The 18,166-nt window shown below is 40.4% G+C and overlaps 1 protein-coding gene across 1 annotated transcript in view; it reads left to right on the top strand.

Moving 5' to 3' along the window:
• The window catches only part of DDX20 (DEAD-box helicase 20), a 124,766-nt gene extending 109,854 nt beyond the window's left edge, over window positions 1-14,912 (top strand). Inside the window, exons 11-12 of the mRNA XM_077481533.1 lie at window positions 3,149-3,250; window positions 8,765-14,912. Of these exons, the coding sequence (XP_077337659.1) occupies window positions 3,149-3,250; window positions 8,765-9,942 (1,280 nt within the window). The 3' untranslated portion in view covers window positions 9,943-14,912. The remainder of the gene's footprint in view (window positions 1-3,148; window positions 3,251-8,764) is intronic.
• Window positions 14,913-18,166: the final 3,254 nt, after the last annotated feature.

Below are 18,166 nucleotides of genomic sequence, written 5' to 3' on the forward strand. Positions count from 1 at the left end.
TCTACAATCTATGGGTTAGATTTATGGCATTTTTATTTATTTTCTCACTAGTAATGGCAGCAATATTTAGTGGGACTGTGACATTGTGGTGGACAAATCTGACCCAAAGTGACACTTTTTGGGGACCAGCGACACCAATACAGTAATCGATGCAAAAAAAAAATATGCATTGATCCTTGTATAAATGACACTGGCAGGGAAGGGATTAACCCTAGGGGAGATCAAGGGGTTAAGTCTGTCCTAGAGAGGTGCTTTCTGGGATAGGTTTAGATTTGTTTTTTTTTTGTTTTTTTAGCAGGTTTTTTGAGGACCAGTGACACCCATACAGTGATCAGTGTTAAAAAAAATGTACTGTCAAATTATAAATGACACAGGAAGGGGTTAACACCAGGGGTAATCAAAGGGTTAAGTGTAACCCTGGGAGGTGCCTACTAACTTTGTGGGGTACAAATACACTGGAGGAAAAGAGAGATCTGTGTTTCAGCTGAAACATAAGGTTTCTATTTTGCTCCCTGACGGATCAGCGGTCTGCCTTGTTTACGTCTGTCCACTGCATGATCGGCAGGTTGCGGCTGTCAGACACGCTGATTTGGCTTCTGCTGTGTCTAAGCGGGAGCAGCGGGTGCGACCTACATCACACACACAAAATCACATAGTGATGCATCATTTTGCAAAGCCGGGCAGCCCTGCGCCATGTTATATATTTGGCTGGTGACCTTGGAAGAGGTTAAATACAAAGATTTAAAGAGGTTAAAGGCACTTGGGGGGTCTTCAAGCAGAGATTTAAAACATGGAGGTAAACGGAGTAATAAAGCCAAAGTCCCACCAACTAACAACATCCCGTTGTGATGACATCACAATGCAAAGGTAAAAAGACATACAGAGTAAGAGGTCAAAGAAAGGTTACAAAAGTAACAAATCATGATAGTCCACTAAAATACTGCATCCTAGCTGAAATAAAACAATAAGGAAAATAAATAAAATAACAAGTGATGTGCTAGGACAACATAATGAAAGTGCCACAGATAAAAAGTTACAAAATAGCCACATAAAAACATTGAATAAGGCCAAACATCCCCCATGCACCAGAAATAAACAAACATGATGGTATGAATAGCAGCCTAGAAAGGACATGTATATTAGATCGACCGAAGACTATGACCATGCACAAAGTTTGGAATACACAGAACTGTTTGTAATGGGAAACAGTACCACACTGCCAGATAGGAGAAACTTGAGGGCCTCAGACACATGAACAGTTGCAGATGATTCATGGTGGTGAGAACCCCAAAGCTTACACTACTTGAAAAAGAGTGCACCATCCCAGACAAAAGGAAAGTGCATACAATAGAGCAGACATGAAAATTATCAGCGCCATGGACCATGATTCAAAATGGGTAACAGGAAGACATTCTGCACCAGGAAAAAAAATATATGTAGTAAGTCATGTAGTGCTCATCTGAAAACCGTAAAACTGAGATAAATCAGACGCGCAGAAAATAAATTAAACATTGTCAAACGCATTCATAGGTAGTTCATCAAGTCCCTTAGGAGACCATGTTTGTATTTCATGGATCCTTTGGCTTTCCCTTTGTAACAGCTGGTGAGCATATGACGACATGTGATAGTCTATCTGGATAATGGTAACAACTAAATTCCTAGGAGTGAGAGCCAGGTAGCTGTTTTTGTAATAGGTGGTGGCTCTGTATGAATCGGAAGGTCTTTCCAGCTTTGTTCCCTCTGAAAACAATTTCAATTAATTTGATAAAATCCTCAAAAGTGTAGTGTATAATTTGGTTATTATGTAAAGTTTAAAAAAAAAAAGTTTATTCTTGAATATCTATATGTAGTGGTAAATCTAAATAACCATATGGTTAGCCCCCGTTCACACAGGGGCGACGTGACTTGCAGCGCGTCTCACAGACGCGACCTGCACACGATTTCAGCGGCGACTTGCAAAATGACTTCTGTATAGAAGTCAATGCAAGTCGCCTGAAGTCGCCCCGAAAATACTACAGGAACCTTTTTCTAAGTCGGAGCGACTTGAGTCGCTCCTATTAGAACGGTTCCGTAGTACAGAACGGAGCGCGACTTGTCAGGCGGCTAAGTCGCCTGACAAGTCGCGGTAGTGTGAACCGGCACTTAGGGAACAAAATATCTAATCCACTCTGAGAATAATAGTTATATATTATTGGAGTTTGAATCTGCTACATCATCAGACTCGGAGATCAACATTTTTATGTAAAGATTTTCAGACAGGATTGTGATATAATAATATACATGACAGACTCCTAGGCAGGTAGCTTGATGCAAGTTACCTGAGCCTGCTGATCACTCATTCTTTATCCTTTCAAAATCTTGTTTTAAGAACATTTGTTTGATTTTCTAATCATTAGTTCCTTTTCAAGCACAGTGAAGGAAAAATTCAAATAAGCAAAATAGAAAACTTTTCTTGATCAAACAAGTTTTCGGATATTTGTATGTGGTTTTCGTTTAGAAATTACGTTCATTTTAAAACTGAATGTTAAAAGCAAGTGAAATTTTCTAACAACATTCATCCATTCATCAAATGTACAAAGAATTATCAAAAATTTGTACAAATATTCTCGTCCAAAAATCGATACATAAGACATTTAGTAGCAGCAGCATGCTTTATCTGTCATGAAGGGTTAAAAAAAAAAGGCAATGCATGCATGGAGCATAGTGTTTTTGTCAGTTGGCTTACGTTATAACAATGTCCGCAGATTTATGTTGTCATCAATGACTTTTTATAAATATTAAGGCCCTGGGAATCAACGTGAGTATCTGAAGCTGTAAGACTTATTTTTTCTTTTTTTTTTTTTTTCTTTAGTAGACTATCATGATTTGTTCCTTTTTGGGACCTTTCATTGACCCCTCTACTCCTGTATGTCAATTTTTACTTTTGCACTGTGTGATGTTATTACCAGGGGGTTGTTGGTTGGTGAGACTTTGGTTTTACTAGTCTGTTCATCTCAGTTTTAGAAAAACAGACTGAGCTCCTTTTGAAACATTAACAATAATATGCTGCTTCAAGACCATTGAGTGCCTCCCATACCGGTTCTGGATTTGTATTGTGCATAGCCTAACGCACAACATGTTATCTATAATCGTTTGTCTGCTCCTCCAGGTACTTATGGTCTATCTATTTCTTACTGTTGTCGAGGAGAAGAAGAAAATCTAATGATGTCTATAGCTCAAAAGTGCAATCTCCGCCTGCTTCCTCTTCCTGGTAAAAGTTTTTTTTTTTTTTTGCTGATTTCAGTGACTTCAATAATTTATATTATTATTAAAGGAAAATGTGTCAGCTGTGAAGCACAGGACGATTTCGGGAGATAAAATATATATAATATTACATATAAAATACATTTTAGACAGTTAATACAAATGGCGCCAGTGCTTATTGCAGCTGCTCAGATTTTATTTTATTTTTTTAGACCCCTTTCACACTGCCAGCGTTGTTCAGGTGCTATAACGCTGTCAGGGCGTCAGAAAAAGTCCTGCCAGCAGCTTCTTTAGAGTGGTGAAGGAGCAGTGAACTCACCATTCTACTGCTGGTCCCCATTGAAATCAATGGGGCAGCACTGTGATACTGCCGGCAGAACGTTGGTGGATTTAACCCCTTTTTGGCTAATGAAACAACAAAAAATCATGAGGTTACTCGTCCAATGCAGGTCAGTCACTCAATGGCAGGTAAAATTCCACCTGCAATTGAATTGTAAATTATTAAACTGATGGCATCAACACAAGCCTAAAGTCTGCCGACTCAGGCCCTTATATGGTATTGTTCACTCTTATTGTAAAATGTAAAAAAAAAAAAAAAAAAAAGCAGCTGCATATGTTCAGAAAGAAAGCCTATATAGACAATGGTATAATATCATCTTAGTATACTATAGTGATAGTGGGCAAATAGACGGCACGCTGGACAAAGAGTACAGGGTGCTTTGTAGCACATTGGCTATAGAACACTGCATGCTTGCCTTTTTTACTGACATTTTGGAAGAAAATTGGTATTTAAGTAATTGAGAAATAATTTATTTACTAAAGTGTTCACAGCCTAGACAGATTTGTTGACATTGCTTTGTGTACAATTCTTATTAATCCAAATGTAAGCCATTTAACTGCTAGCAACTGTTAACATAAATCACAGCTGTGGGTAGGATTATTAAGACGAGGCTGCGGCTTCGGCCTAGTCCGACTGAGAGTTTAACTTTTCCCCTGCACACGGTCACACACTGGAGAGGCTAGGGGACACAGGAGGGTCATGTGTGAGGGCAATAATAGGAAGATTAATAGGAGGATTGCATCGGTGGGGAGCTCAGAGCCTCAGACACAGTGCACATGTCTGCTCCCAGTGTTAAGTGCCATTCTGGACACGCCCCCTGCTACGGAAACTCTGAAGGGAAAAAAAAATAGATTTTCTGCAAATCTGAACAGATTTGAGCTGACAACTCGATTCAAGGTTAAAATAGAATTTTTTTTTTCCCCAGCCCTTCTATGAAGTCTTGCCTCTGCTTTAAACTGTAAAATGTAAACGTTATCACTGTATTGACTATGGCAGTGTTTCTCAATCGGGGTTCCGCGCTACAGCTGACGGGTAGATCAAATCGAAGCCAAAATGCAGAGTAGCGCAGGAAGCGGCTGTAATAAGACCTCTTTCATAATGCGATCCTTCCTGCCGGCCCCTCCCTTCCTCCCGTCCACCCCAGGTGATGTCACATACAAGCACCTGGGGTGGATGGGAGGAAAGGAGGGGGCTAGCTGGAAGGATTGCGTTATGAGAGGTCTTATTAGGCTGGGTCCCCACCGGAGCGATGCGTCCCGCCGGCAGTTCACACTGCCCTATGCGGACTGCTGGGAGTGTCAGTGAAATGTTAATGACACCCCCAGATCAGTTCGCATATCGCAGTGCGATCTGCAGACTCGGACAGGAATCGGATCGCATGGTGTGAACACTCATTCGATACGATTCTGCTGCGGACCAAAAAAAGGGTCCCGTGCGAGTTTGCGGCGGGTGCGATGCAATTTCAGCCATACTATCTGTATGGCTGAACTTGCATCGCACAGAGATCGGATGTGATTTGCACTGCAGTGCGGTGCGAATCGCATCCGGTTCTCGCTGCCGCAGCGGTGTGAACCCAGCCATATAGCCGCTTCCCACGTTACTCTGCATTTGAAACTGCTGCTGTTGCCACCCGTGCCCTGCTGTATGCCCATGTCATGTACCCTGCTGAATGCCAGTGCCTTGCTGTGTGCCCATGCCCTGTACCCTGCTGTGTGCCCCATACCATGTTGTATACCCTGCTATGTGCTTTGTACCATATTGTGTGCTGTGTGCCCTGCACCACCCTGTATCATGTTCTTTACTCTGCTGTGCCCTGTACCATGTTTTTGGCCCTGTTGTGTGCCCTGTACCATGTTGTATGTATACCCTGTACCCTGCTATGTGCCCTGTACCATGCTGTGCTCCCTATGCCCTGCTGTGTGCCTTGTGATATGCCCTGCTTTGTACCCCCTGTTCTATTTACCCCATGGTGTGCACAATGCCCTGCGCCGCATGTTCTGCTGTGTGCCCTATGCCCTGCTGAATGCCCCGTGTTCTGTGTGCCCAATGTTCTGCTGTGTCCCCCCATAATTTGCCCTTGCGGTGCCCCATTATGTGCCATGCCCCCCCCCCCCCCCCCCCGTATTGTGTCCTGCCCTCTGTACACTGTTTATCTCAAGTTAAACCCAGACTTGAGCATTTGTGAGGAAGAAAAACAGCACAAGTCTCACATAAAATGGGTAAGTTCTAATATTTCTATTATTTAATACTATGTCTTCAAATAATTGTTGTCATATCACAGCAATGTCCCATGAGCTGTAGACCTGAACGCTATTTTATGGGTTCCCCGAGGTCTCAAACCTTTTGCCAGGGGTTCCTCCATGTTAAAAAGGTTGAGAAACACTGGACTTACGGCATTGGCCTGGAAACTCCATCTTCTAACCAGATCACCCAAGACATGTAAAAAAATCTAGACATGGAACTTGCCATCTACCCAAATAAGCCCCTAACCAAGATATTTTGGTAGGCCTGCTGTTTAATCCATGATAATGTTGTTCTGATGAAAAGCTACAGATTGAATTGGAAACTGGAGCTATAGCTCCATTTTCTCCTGGACTGTCCTATATCACAATTTCTACATTGTGCTGAACAAAAGGTAGGTGAGTTGGCCTTTGACAGCCTTCTCCTATCTGTTCTGAATTAGCTTGGCCTAAATGGCACAACATTCAAGTTTTTTAGAATTGTAATTTTTGTATTTCAAGAAAGTATAACACAACAGATTATGGTAAGGCCAAAAACCCCTCCACCTAACTAGTGTGAAGTTCAATATGGACTTCTTAAAACCGAATATGTCTCATTCCATCATAGATCCCACTTATAAGGGGAGTGTTGCTTTTGGGACAGTGGATGGAGCCATGCATACCTTTCTTGACCGGTTGTACAGTACATCCAGAACTGCTGGTTTAGAATACACTACTGGCTTGTATTACAGCACTCATGATGGCCTGAAACAAATGCAGCTTGTAATGAATGGTTCTATAACACAACACTGTATCTGTTCTGTAAACATTTGGCCAAGGTCACAGAAGAATGATTTGCATGCCTCTATACCTAAAATTGAGGGGTATTTCCTTTTACATTATTGTCCATTAAAGGACAGATTAATGTAGTCATTTCTGGACATTTGAGTTATGCTGTTGCCTTCAGAAGGTTTGGACACTGGCAAACAAATGTTAAGCTAGCTTCCATAAAACCTTGCATTCGACCCTTATGCTTCATTTTTTTATACTGTCCTTGGAGGTTGGACGACTTTTCCTCAGTTTTCTCTTCAGTGACTAGGCTCAAGACTGAAAAGTTCAGAAGTTAGCCTGGAATGTGACCCTCAGGCACTGAGCTTTGCATTGTGGTTCTTTCTAGACCTTTTGTAAAGAGCAATATCCGGGTCAAGAGCCGCAGTGAATAAGCCTCCGGTCATGATGAGGTTAACCTAGAATGTGACCTTCCAACACGAAGTTCTATGAAGTGCCATTTTCCAGACCTTTGTGTATTGTTTTAGCCAGAGTGCTGCTCAGGTCCAGAGCAGTGGTGCAACTTCTGGTGTGACCCAGCCTTTTGGTATACAAATATTGAGCTAGGCTAACTGACCCTGAAGCACATTGAGCCACATCAGTTTCCTTTTGGGCTCCATTCTTAAATAAAATCACTATCTTATAACATTAAAGGTTAAGGCTGAGGAATTGCAGTGCTGATGCCATCCAGCACTGCAGAAGCACATTTTGTGGCACATTTTGTCGCTGCTGCTCCTTCTTCAAAGTTCTTTCTCAATCTACCATGCTCAGTTATCGGTCCACATTCAGTGACTCGGTTACCTTAAGACGTCTACCATTCACTTCAGCATCTGCTCCTGTGATTTCTGAGTATTCAAGGCCTTGTCTCTGTTTCTGCTTGTTTCTCTGCAGCACAATGTAGCATTGTCTTTTAAAGACACACAGAGGACAGTCCTGCTGCAACAGGTGACCTCAGTCCATACTCTTATCCTTGTTAGGGGAAATTCCACTTAAAGAGGGATTCCACCTAAAAAAAAAAATATTAAAAGCCAGCAGCTATAAATAATACAGCTGCTGACTTTTAATAAATGGACACTTACCTGTCCCGGGTTCCAGCGATGCCGAGGCCGTTCGATCTCTCGGCTGCTGCCGCCACCATTCTAGGTGAGGGAATCAGGAAGTGAAGCGAAACGGCTTCACTTCCCGGTTCCCTACTGCGCATGCGCGAGTCACGCAGCGCAATAGGAATTGTCCGCGCTGTCACTGGGACCCGTGTGTGTCCCAGCAGACAGCGCGGCAGGACAGGAAATGACATAGACTCCCATGGGAGTCTATGCCCGGAAGTGGGTGTAAATACCTGTCTTTGACAGGTATCTCCACCCCCCTCCGCCCTGTAAGGTGCCAATTGTGACACCGGAGGGGGGAGGGTTCTGATCAGGGGAAGTTACACTTTAGGGTGCAACCCCGCTTTAAGTTGCTTTTTTTTTTTTTTTATCTGTGCACAATTGGTATAGCAGTCTTTTTGCAGAGGTTCAGTGCGTGCTTTGGTGCTATCATTGACAGCCTCTTATGCCTTTATTGCGAGTACCCAGTTTTATCAATAAGCTTTGATAATTTTTTTTGTTTTATTTTTTTGGTGGTATTAAGCGCGTTCCTTGGAACGTTACAGATGCAGTGTGCTAGGGGCACACTGCATCTGTACACTAGGTGATGTGGGAACACTGAAGTTTTGTGACTGAAGTGGATTTTCTCTGATGACTTTGTTTAGAATGGACTATTTCTGGTCATGCTGGACTGATTCATAAATGATCATGGCTCATTATTTCTCACACACTTTTTGAATCAATTTGACATCTAGTTCAATTATTCATTATTAACAGTCAATATTGTATATGCTCTTAAAGGTATAGTGCACCTATTTTTCACTTATTCTTTATCTTGTATTCAGACATTTTGAGTGCTGCTTTTTCTGAACTTTTACACTGAGCGCAAAGTTTATTTTATTTTTATACATTTTAAAAATACTTTGCTTAGGGGCTATCCTTAATTTCTCCAGTGTAAAATAAATAATTTTGCACAGATCCATACACTTAGACACTTAGCTAGTCCATACTTAATTTCACTTAAGTGTAACATAAATAATCTTCTTGTACAGATCCAATTCCTGATGGCTTGATGGAGGAGGCCTGTGACTGGGATATTGAAGTGACTCCAGTGAAGGTTACATCTGACCATTTAACTGCATGTAAAAGTACACCTATAGAAGCCAAAGAAGATAATGCGGTAAAAACTAATATTGATAGAAATCCTTATCCCGAACACTCCATGAACAAAGCTGTTTCAAAAGCTGTTCAACGTAAGCCTAAAAAGGCTGTCAAAAAGAAGAATACAGAGCAAGCCAGTTCAGAGGGACTGCCAAATCTAGAGACTTCCAGTTTACCTAAGAAACCGAAAGATACCAGCAAGCCTATAGAAACACTGGATAATGTGGGAATTGACACCGTAGTTCTGGACAACCTTGAAAGTTCATTACCTAAAATCCCAAGCTTATCATCTTTCAAGCGTCCTGTGGTTTGCACATCTTCCTTTGCTGAACTTGTTGAAGACTATGAGCAGTTTATTAAAGAAGGACTTGAAAAACACGTAGAAGTCATACGTGTGTACACAGGTAGTGGAAGCCATATAAATGCCCAAACAGCTGAAACCCTTGAAAAAGAAAGTAATGTGGTGGTGCAATCAGACAGTGCTAGTATCTCTGAAATACATGACTGTAGTGGCAATTCAGATGAGAAGATTGAAAGTAGTTCATCCAGTTCTTTATCACAGAGTGACAGTGATAGTGAAGAATCTACTTTTTCACAAGGGAATTTGAGGTCTATGGAACTTTCAAGTTCTTGCCCAGACCTCTTAATTGAAAGGACAGATGAAGCCAATGTTGGCAAATTAAATGTAAAAGGTTTAAACGTGTCACTAGAGGAGGTGCAGCAGTCAAGCTTAGTCAGAGCTAAAGCTCGTTGTTCTGTTGAGGACCCTGTTTTCAGTAATGTAATAAAGCCTAGAAAACGGGGCAAAAAAGTAACCCATGTTTCGAGAAGAGAGCTTTGCGAGGAAATTCGAGATGATATGTACCACCAGCTGGACTATAGAAATCCATCTGGGTTTCCATATGGGAAGATGAGCTATTCTGACTATTGGCGATCCTATTATCAAGCATGGCAAACATACCATTCTGCGATTTCTAGTTCCTATTACAGGAAATTGTACAAATGCTCCAACTGGATGTCTGCATATCACATGCACTCTGTATACCTTCATGAAATGCTAAAGCCATAATTACTCTTCTTGTTGCCGAAGTAAACCATTTTTATAATGGACAATTTTTTCCTTACAGTTCAACAGTTAATATTTTGTACACAGAATATGTATATATTGGTGTGTGTTAATCTATATATTTTTTGCTCAATAAATCTTGTCTATTCACACGTGCATGATTAGGCTCATAGTTAAGTTTCCCAACTTTAACCTTTAAATACAATTAAGTCTGCGTTACAAGATATTCAGCATTAAATATATAGGCATTATATAGCAACCGCTTTGCCATGCTTTCAAACGCCCTAAAATGCAGATTATGTACAGTCACAAACATCTCAGCTTTGTAGTTTCAAGGTCCTCTTGGGTACGAGGCAGCAGTTTGGCACTAAAAAAACGTCCCTATGCCAAGATGTATTTTTTATTTTTTTTCCCTTACACTATGTGCTTAACACATCACCACCTACAGTATATCTCCATATACTTTTTCTCCAGCAATAGAGCTCTAAGGAATTCTGCCATGCACATCTGTCTTGTTAACTATCCATTTGCTTTCAAAACAAGTTAAATTTACAGGTTGTCGGTCATATGGATTCTATAGTTTTCTTAGTCTTCTGTTCTAAAAGTTACTTCAAACATTTATCATAACGATTGTTTACTGTAACATCTTCTAGTTTTCTGTGTAGCCAGTCCCCGGGTCTGACATTGCTTTAAAGTCTGAGGTGTGGGATCGCCAATATGTAGAAAAACTTTGACAAAGTCACTCTTGCTTTCCAACTACGCTTTCACTTTGCTGAGCCTGGTTTGATTCTTAATCATATGGGCAGAGAATAATTGGATTTTGTTAAGTGTTTATGGTGTTAAATATTTTTAGTTTTATTTTTAGGTTCTTCTGGCTCATCTCAATCTTAAGCATTCAAAATTTCTTTACTCCTAAAATTACATTTCTTTCTTGCCCATTGAGGGACATGGAAAGTATTTTACCTTTTGGGTTATACTGCCACCTTCAGGAGGATCTGACCCAGTATTAACTACCAGCATGCCTCAGTTTTTTTTTAAACGGTCCCAGGAAAATTAGACTTTTTTTTTTCTTCAGCTCTAACCAATACCAACTTTTACTAGCAAAAGACATGTAGATGAAAGTTACTGCTTCCAACCTGCATGAAAATCTCTCTGGAACTCCAGGTGCCAATTATCAAAGGGAGCTCAACCATGTTCCATGAACTCAAGAGATGGGGCCCTTTCTCACTGATGTGTTTTTTCTGTGCTTGTACCTTGCAAGAAAAAAGTAAAAAAAAAACAAAAAAAAAACACACAATTTCACTTTTAAATCCAGTGGAATTCTTCACCCCAATGAGATGCAGGTGCATTTTGAAAAGTCCTACATGCTGCATATTTGGTGGGCTTTTTAAAAGCTTACCAAAAAAACACATCTCCCTACTTAAATGAATGGAAAAAAAAAAAAACACAGATGAGTCGCATATCAAAGTTTTACAGGTGCGTGCTGGGAGCCAGGCAACCAGAAAATGCATCATCGAGAATTTATCAAAAATGCATATGCGTTTTTTACTGCTTTTTTTATTTTTTATGGAAAGGTCCTACAAACTAGATGACACACCAATGACCTCAGATCACATCCAGCCTTATTAGATCCACACATAAACACTGCAGGCTTGCGTAGAACCACCCCCCTCTAATATGGGCTTGATTCATAGGCACCTCATTAGAGCCATCATGTGTGGCCTGTTCCTTTGCCCTTTTGGCTGAGGTTTTCACTACAGTCATGCAAGACTTTATGACCCCTTCTTTTTTTGCTGACCACAGAGGCTACAAGCGTGCACCCATGCCTACAAGTTCTGTATCTGGTCAGTCCACTTATCTCAGCAACTTCTGAGCCATTGGCCACATACCCTGTCTGATTTTAAGCCATCAGTTGCAGTGTTTGATTCTGAGTCACTCCAATCATTGGCAGGTGAGCTTATCCTGAAGGAAACCATCTTCTATTACTTTCAAAACGAATGACCATTTTTTCTTTTCTTGACGTGGTACCCACCATTCTGAAACTAGAGGTTCAGACTGTTTGTTCTACCCATGCTGCTTCCAGTCTTGTCTTTTTTAGGGCCCTTAAGACTGCAAATACCGTTCCATTTTATGTGATGTTCCAACTCTCTTGCTACAGAGATTGGAATCATCCTAACAAGCAATTTTCTCACCCCAATTTCTTAATAACCTTGTATCCATTCGTTGTGAATTTTGTGAAAAAGTGGCCTATGCCATGTGTGTATTCACTAGTGTCCCGCCCCCTTATAAAAAGACTACCTTCTTGATGGAGGATAAAGAATATTGTTCTCACTGGCAGTTCTCTCCCATACAGAATGTATGGAAGCAAATGGCTTTAAACTTTCACGGTTTACTGGAGGCTTCCTGGCTTATCACCTGCATGGGTCTTCTGTCCACATATGTAAGACACAATAAGCATCTGGTTCTCATGTCCATCAATGAACACAGTCTCTTTGGATCTACTCTCCATGCTATTATCAAGGATGCTACTGGTGGCAAGAGCACACATCTTCTTCAAAAGAAACGTAACTACTTCAGCCCCCGGAATAATTTAACCCCTTCCTGACCAGAGCACTTTTTGCAATTTGGCACTGCGTCGCTTTAACTGACAATTTTGCGGTCGTTCAACGTGGCTCCCAAATAACATTGACATCCTTTTTTCCCCCCACAAATAGGGCTTTCTTTTGGTGGTATTTGATCACCTTTTGCGGTTTTTATTTTTTGTGCTATAAACAAAAAAGGGTCAATTAAAAAAAAACATTCATTTTTACTCTTTGCTGTAATATTCCCAAAAAATATATAAAGAAACTTTTTTTCCCTCAGTTTAGGCCGATACGTATTCTATTTTTGGTATAAAAAAAAATCACAATAAGCGTTTATTGATTAGTTTGCGTAAAAGTTATAGCATCTACAAAATAGGGGATAGTTTCATGGCTTTTTTTTTTTTATCTTGACTGCAACATTATGGCAGACACATTGGAAAATTTTGACATTTTTGGAACCATATAGCGATCAATGCTGAAAAAATTGCATTGATTACTGTAAAAATATCACTAGCAGTGAAGGGGTTAACCACTAGGTAGAGCGGTAGGGGTTAAGTGTGTCCTAGGGAGTGATTCTAACTGGGGGGGAGGGGCTGTGTGTGACACATCACTGATCACCACTCCCGATTAGAGGGAGCGCTGTAATCGGGAGCTGTAAAGTCGACTTCCACATGAAGGTATGCCCTTTTCTTACAATGTTGCTAGAAAGCTTGCCTATCAGGTGCAGAAGGTGGTATTCCAGTGGTACAAACTTCACTCTTGCCCCTCCCCCTCTCAAATTCTTACCTGGCCCCTTAATAGTTTTTAAGGATTCTACTTTAACCGGTTATTGTTCCTAAAGGGGTTTCCAGCCCGTTTTGGATTTCAAAGCTCTGACTGTTTGTTTTATTTTGAGTTGGGAAATCAATGACGAACTGGCAAAGTTTCAAGATGCAGGAATGCTTTAACAGAAGCAGTGGATGCTCCAAGGGATTAGTACACCCTGAAAGTTCTTCCTCTTTATTTGTAGGATCAAGATGGGAGGCCATTTGGTAAACCTCATTGCTCTGGAATTGCCCAGGTGGATGTGGTGGTGTGGTCTCTACCAGATTTTCTGTCTCAAAGTCTGATTTACTTTTCTGCTTCAGTTTTATCTCTGAACCAGTGATTCCTATGATCTTGAACAAGCTAGGAAGTCTATTTCCTGCAAGATCTATCATCTGGTGTGAAAGGCACACTTCACTTGGTGTGAGTCTTAGAGCTTCCACCCTAGAAGTTTTTCTGTAGGACAAATCTGCTCATACCACTGGCTTCACTGCTCAATTCAGATTTTGTACAGGGAGTATTCCATGTAACTCCCCCCTTTGTGTACCCCTGTGACCCCATGACATTTAAATCTGGTCCTCTCTGAGCTTAGAAACAGCTTTTTGAAACCGTTAGATATTTCTCACTCTCACCTACAAGGTGCTGTTTTCTGTCATCCTCACAGCTGCAAGGCAAAGCCTGTACTGACGATCCTATCCTATAAGGAACCTTTTCAGTTTTTTTTCATAGGCACGGGGTGGTGTTTGAGGACAATGACTTCCTTTCTTGCCTAGGGTAGCTCTTCAATACCTCTGTCTAGCTCCAGAAAATCTGATACCCACTTGGGTCTTTCATGTAGCTTTTTGGGCTACAAGCAGCTCACAGTTCTGTTTTCTTGGATCAGTTGGCATTTGTTTGCTGTGTTGCCCACTCAGTTGGATTGCTTATAGATGCCCTGAAGGTGAAAGACTACCTTTGTGCCTCAGTGGACCAGAAAGAAAATGTTTGTTTCTTTTGTGTCTATTGAGGGACCACAAGCACCTCCCTGTTTTTTACGATCATTCATTCTCTTCATACTGCTTTACTACAAAACTGAGGCATGCTGGTAGGTTATTCTGGTGACATAATTTTTCTTCAATAGACTCCACGAAAATTGTTTTGCAAAATCCTGTTTTATGAAACCATGCCTTTTCATCAAGGTATAAGTGGTGGAACAGATTTGTACCCCTTCAAACAATTGTGTGTGGGTGTTTTTTTTTTTTTTTTTAAATTACGTTTTTGATTTTATCTAGCTTCAACTCTAACATTCCCTTGGTGCATTAATAATGACAGTGCTGTTTCCTCTGATTCATTGCACAGACTTTGTAGAAGGAGAGGAGAATACCAAGTAAGAAATAGATTACTGTTAAAAAGAAATGTATGCGAATACATCATGGCAATTCCTCCGATTTTTAAATCAAGAAATAAGGTGCCTTCATTCTGTAAGCTACGCAACCATCACTTTAATAGAAGTTAATTGTTTAAAAGTCTCACTTTCTGTGATTTAGGTATAATAAAATAAGTCTTTTTCTACCTATGGAATAAACAATTGGATGTGCAAATGAACAAGTGTTGTTTTTTTTTTTTTTTTTTTTTTTTTTTTTTTTGTCAAAAATGTATATATTTTTAGAGTATCTGGTGACTGAAATAAAGTATTTGTGAGAAAATAAATGCCTAATAAAATGAAAAATACTTTCCTCTTGTTGCCTAAGCAATATTATTTTTATTTTTTTTAATATGAAGACTGTCTCTGACGTTTTTACTACTCTTTAAGGGGATTTACTAAAACAGGAGCAGACCAGATCTGAACAAGCTGATACTAGAAGCTGGTTGGTTACTATGAACATCCGCTCCAGATTCTAAGTTCTGTAGTAAATCCTCCCATGGATCTACTTTTCAAGATATTTTCAGTCGCTCCCAGGCCTGTTTGCACCTTGCATTGGGGGAAAAATCTAAATAAACCTGCCAGATTCTCAGACTGATTAAATTGCCCATCTGCAGATCATTGGCATAGGTGATATGCCCTATAAAGCAACAAAGTTCCTAGGACATACGCTTCTCTTCCACTGTCCCCACTCCCTGGCTGCTGTTGCCAGATAATTGTTCTGTATTTTACTGTGTAAACGTAAGCTTAGGATCAGTTTTCAAAGCTTCATTTATAAATGCAATGTAACAAAAATCATGTGTTATTGATTTGCATATGACATTAGTTCACCACTTGCCATTCTGCCCACACTAATTTTAATCTGGGTGGGGGGGGGGGGGGGGCAGCCAGGCACAATCACATACATGTATGTTGCCAGCTAGTGGGCACCAGTCAGTAACCCTGACCATTGCCACATGAGTCATATGATGACACTGCACTGGTAAACTATATGTGAAAGACACATTTTATCTTTTCTTCATTTTCCCAAAAATTACACTATGCCTCCTTACTAAATACCTCAGAATGCCTACTTTCCAAAAATGGGTAATTTAGGGGGTATTTATACTGTCCTGGCAATTCAAGGACCACAACAAATAAGATATACCATCAATACATTGGCATTGATCAATTATCGGAAAAAAATGTACTGTAGTTTTATGGACACTACAGCTTTCACACAAACCAAATATAATATACACTTTTCAACATTTTTGATCTTTTTTTGATACTATATAGCAAAAAAAAAAAAATCCAGTAGTTGTCAAATACTACCAAAATAAATTTTGTGTGAAAAAAATTATATACATTTTGCGTATAGTGCTGCATGACTGATTAATTGCCAGTTAAAGTATCGCAGTACTAAATAGCAAAAATGGCCCGATCATGAAGGGAATAAAACCTTTCCAGAGGTTAAGTGGTTAAAGAAACTTTAATTGTAAACAAAATTGTAACTAAGAGGTCTTCCTGTTTAACCCTTTCACTGCCAGGCACTGTATGCCACTTTTAGCCACTTCGCATCCAGGCCAATTCTGACACTTCGCGCCTACATGTAAAAATCATAATTTTTTTTGGTATATAATTATATAGAACCCCCAAACATTATATATATATATATATATATATATATATATATATATATATATATATATATATATAATATAATTTTTTTTTTTTTTTTTTTTTTTATTTTTTTTTAGCAGACACCATAGAGAATACAATGGCAGTCATTGCAACTTTTTATCTTGCACGGTATTTGTGCAGTAATTTTTCAAATGCATTAAAAAAAAGAGATGACAAGACCTTTTCATAGTGGGATATGGGGTCAATAAGACCCCACATTTCACCTCTAGGCCGGGAAGCCTAAAATAAAATAAAAATTGCGTCCACCTTCCAACTGTCATAGAGACTCCGGCGACCATCTGGTTCGCCAGAAATCTCTATGGTGGACAATGACTCACTGATCGCTATTGGTAGAAGCACCGGAGGGTGGCAGAAGGGGGGGGGAGTCCCCTTTCGCCACCCGTAAGAACGATCAAGCGGCAGAACAGCCGATATGCTCACTCTTATGGTGTAGGGAATCGCCGGCTGAAAATGCATATGTCCACTGACGCCTAACAACTTCCGATTCTGTCTGCTAAAAACAGACAGATGAGGATCCGTTACCCATCCATTTGGTGGATCAGATCAAAGTTCGATGCAAACAGACGGGGGGTCCGTTACCATCCACCTGCACCATAGCGAACAGCGGGCTGATGGAGAGCAGACACGGACCTGTCATCTGCCTGCTCAGTGGGGATCAGTGTAGAGATCCCCTCCCGAGCAGGCAGAATCCACCCTGTGTGAAAGGGGCCTTGAAGAGATTGCCTGCTTTGGTGATCATATTCACTGGAATAGAAAGTGAAAGGAAATCCTCCCCAGTAGGGACACAGCCAGCATTAAGTCTGGCGTGTTCTACCTTTTAAGGATTTACTTTAGGAGAATGTACTTTAGATGAAAAACTAAAACAAAATCCATTAGCATACCACTTGCTGTTAACCACTTCAGCCCCGGACCATTTTGCTGGCCAAAGACCAGACCCTTTTTTGTGATTCGGCACTGTGTCGTTTTAACTGACATTTGCACGGTCATGCAATTTTTTTCCCCACAAATAGAGCTTTCTTTTGCTGGTATTTGATCATCCCTGCAGTTTTTATTTTTTGCGCTATAAACAAAAATAGAGCGACAATTTTGAAAAAAAAAAAACGCATTTTTACTTTTTGTTATAATAAATATCCCCCAAAAATATATATAAATAAAATGGTAAAAAAAAAATCGCAATAAGCGATTTATTGATTGGTTTTCGCAAAAGTTATAGCGTTTACAAAATCTGGGATAGTTTTATGTCATTTTTATTATTATTTTTTTTTTTTTACTAGTAATGGCGGCAATCAGCGATTTTATTTTTTTATTTTTTTTTATTTATATATTTATTGTGACTACGACATTATGGCGGAAACACCGGACATTTTTGGGACCATTGTCAATTATACAGCAATCACTGCTATACAAATGCAGTGATTCCTGTGTAAATTACACTGGCAGTGAAGGGGTTAACCAGTGGGTGCAAGTGTAGGGGTCAAGTGTTCCTAGGGTTGTGTTACTAACTGTGGGGGGGCTGGGCTTTCATTTAGTGAACACTGATCTCTGCTCCAATCACATGGAGCAGAGATCAGCGTCACTAGTTGCTAGGCAGAACGGGGAGATGTTGTTTACAACGGCATCTCTCCGTTCAGCCGCCCCGTGAGACGATTGCGGGTATGCCCGCGGCAATCGAGTCCACGGGGGTCCCGACCAGCAAGCGAGCGCGATGGCAGGACGGCAAAATTAAAGGGACCTACAGGTACGCCCATTTGCCTGC

This window comes from Lithobates pipiens, unplaced genomic scaffold (assembly GCF_037356315.1).
Source record: "Lithobates pipiens isolate NorthernLeopardFrog02 unplaced genomic scaffold, aLitPip1_a1.2 Scaffold_16, whole genome shotgun sequence".
Classification (NCBI taxonomy): Eukaryota; Metazoa; Chordata; class Amphibia; order Anura; family Ranidae; genus Lithobates; species Lithobates pipiens.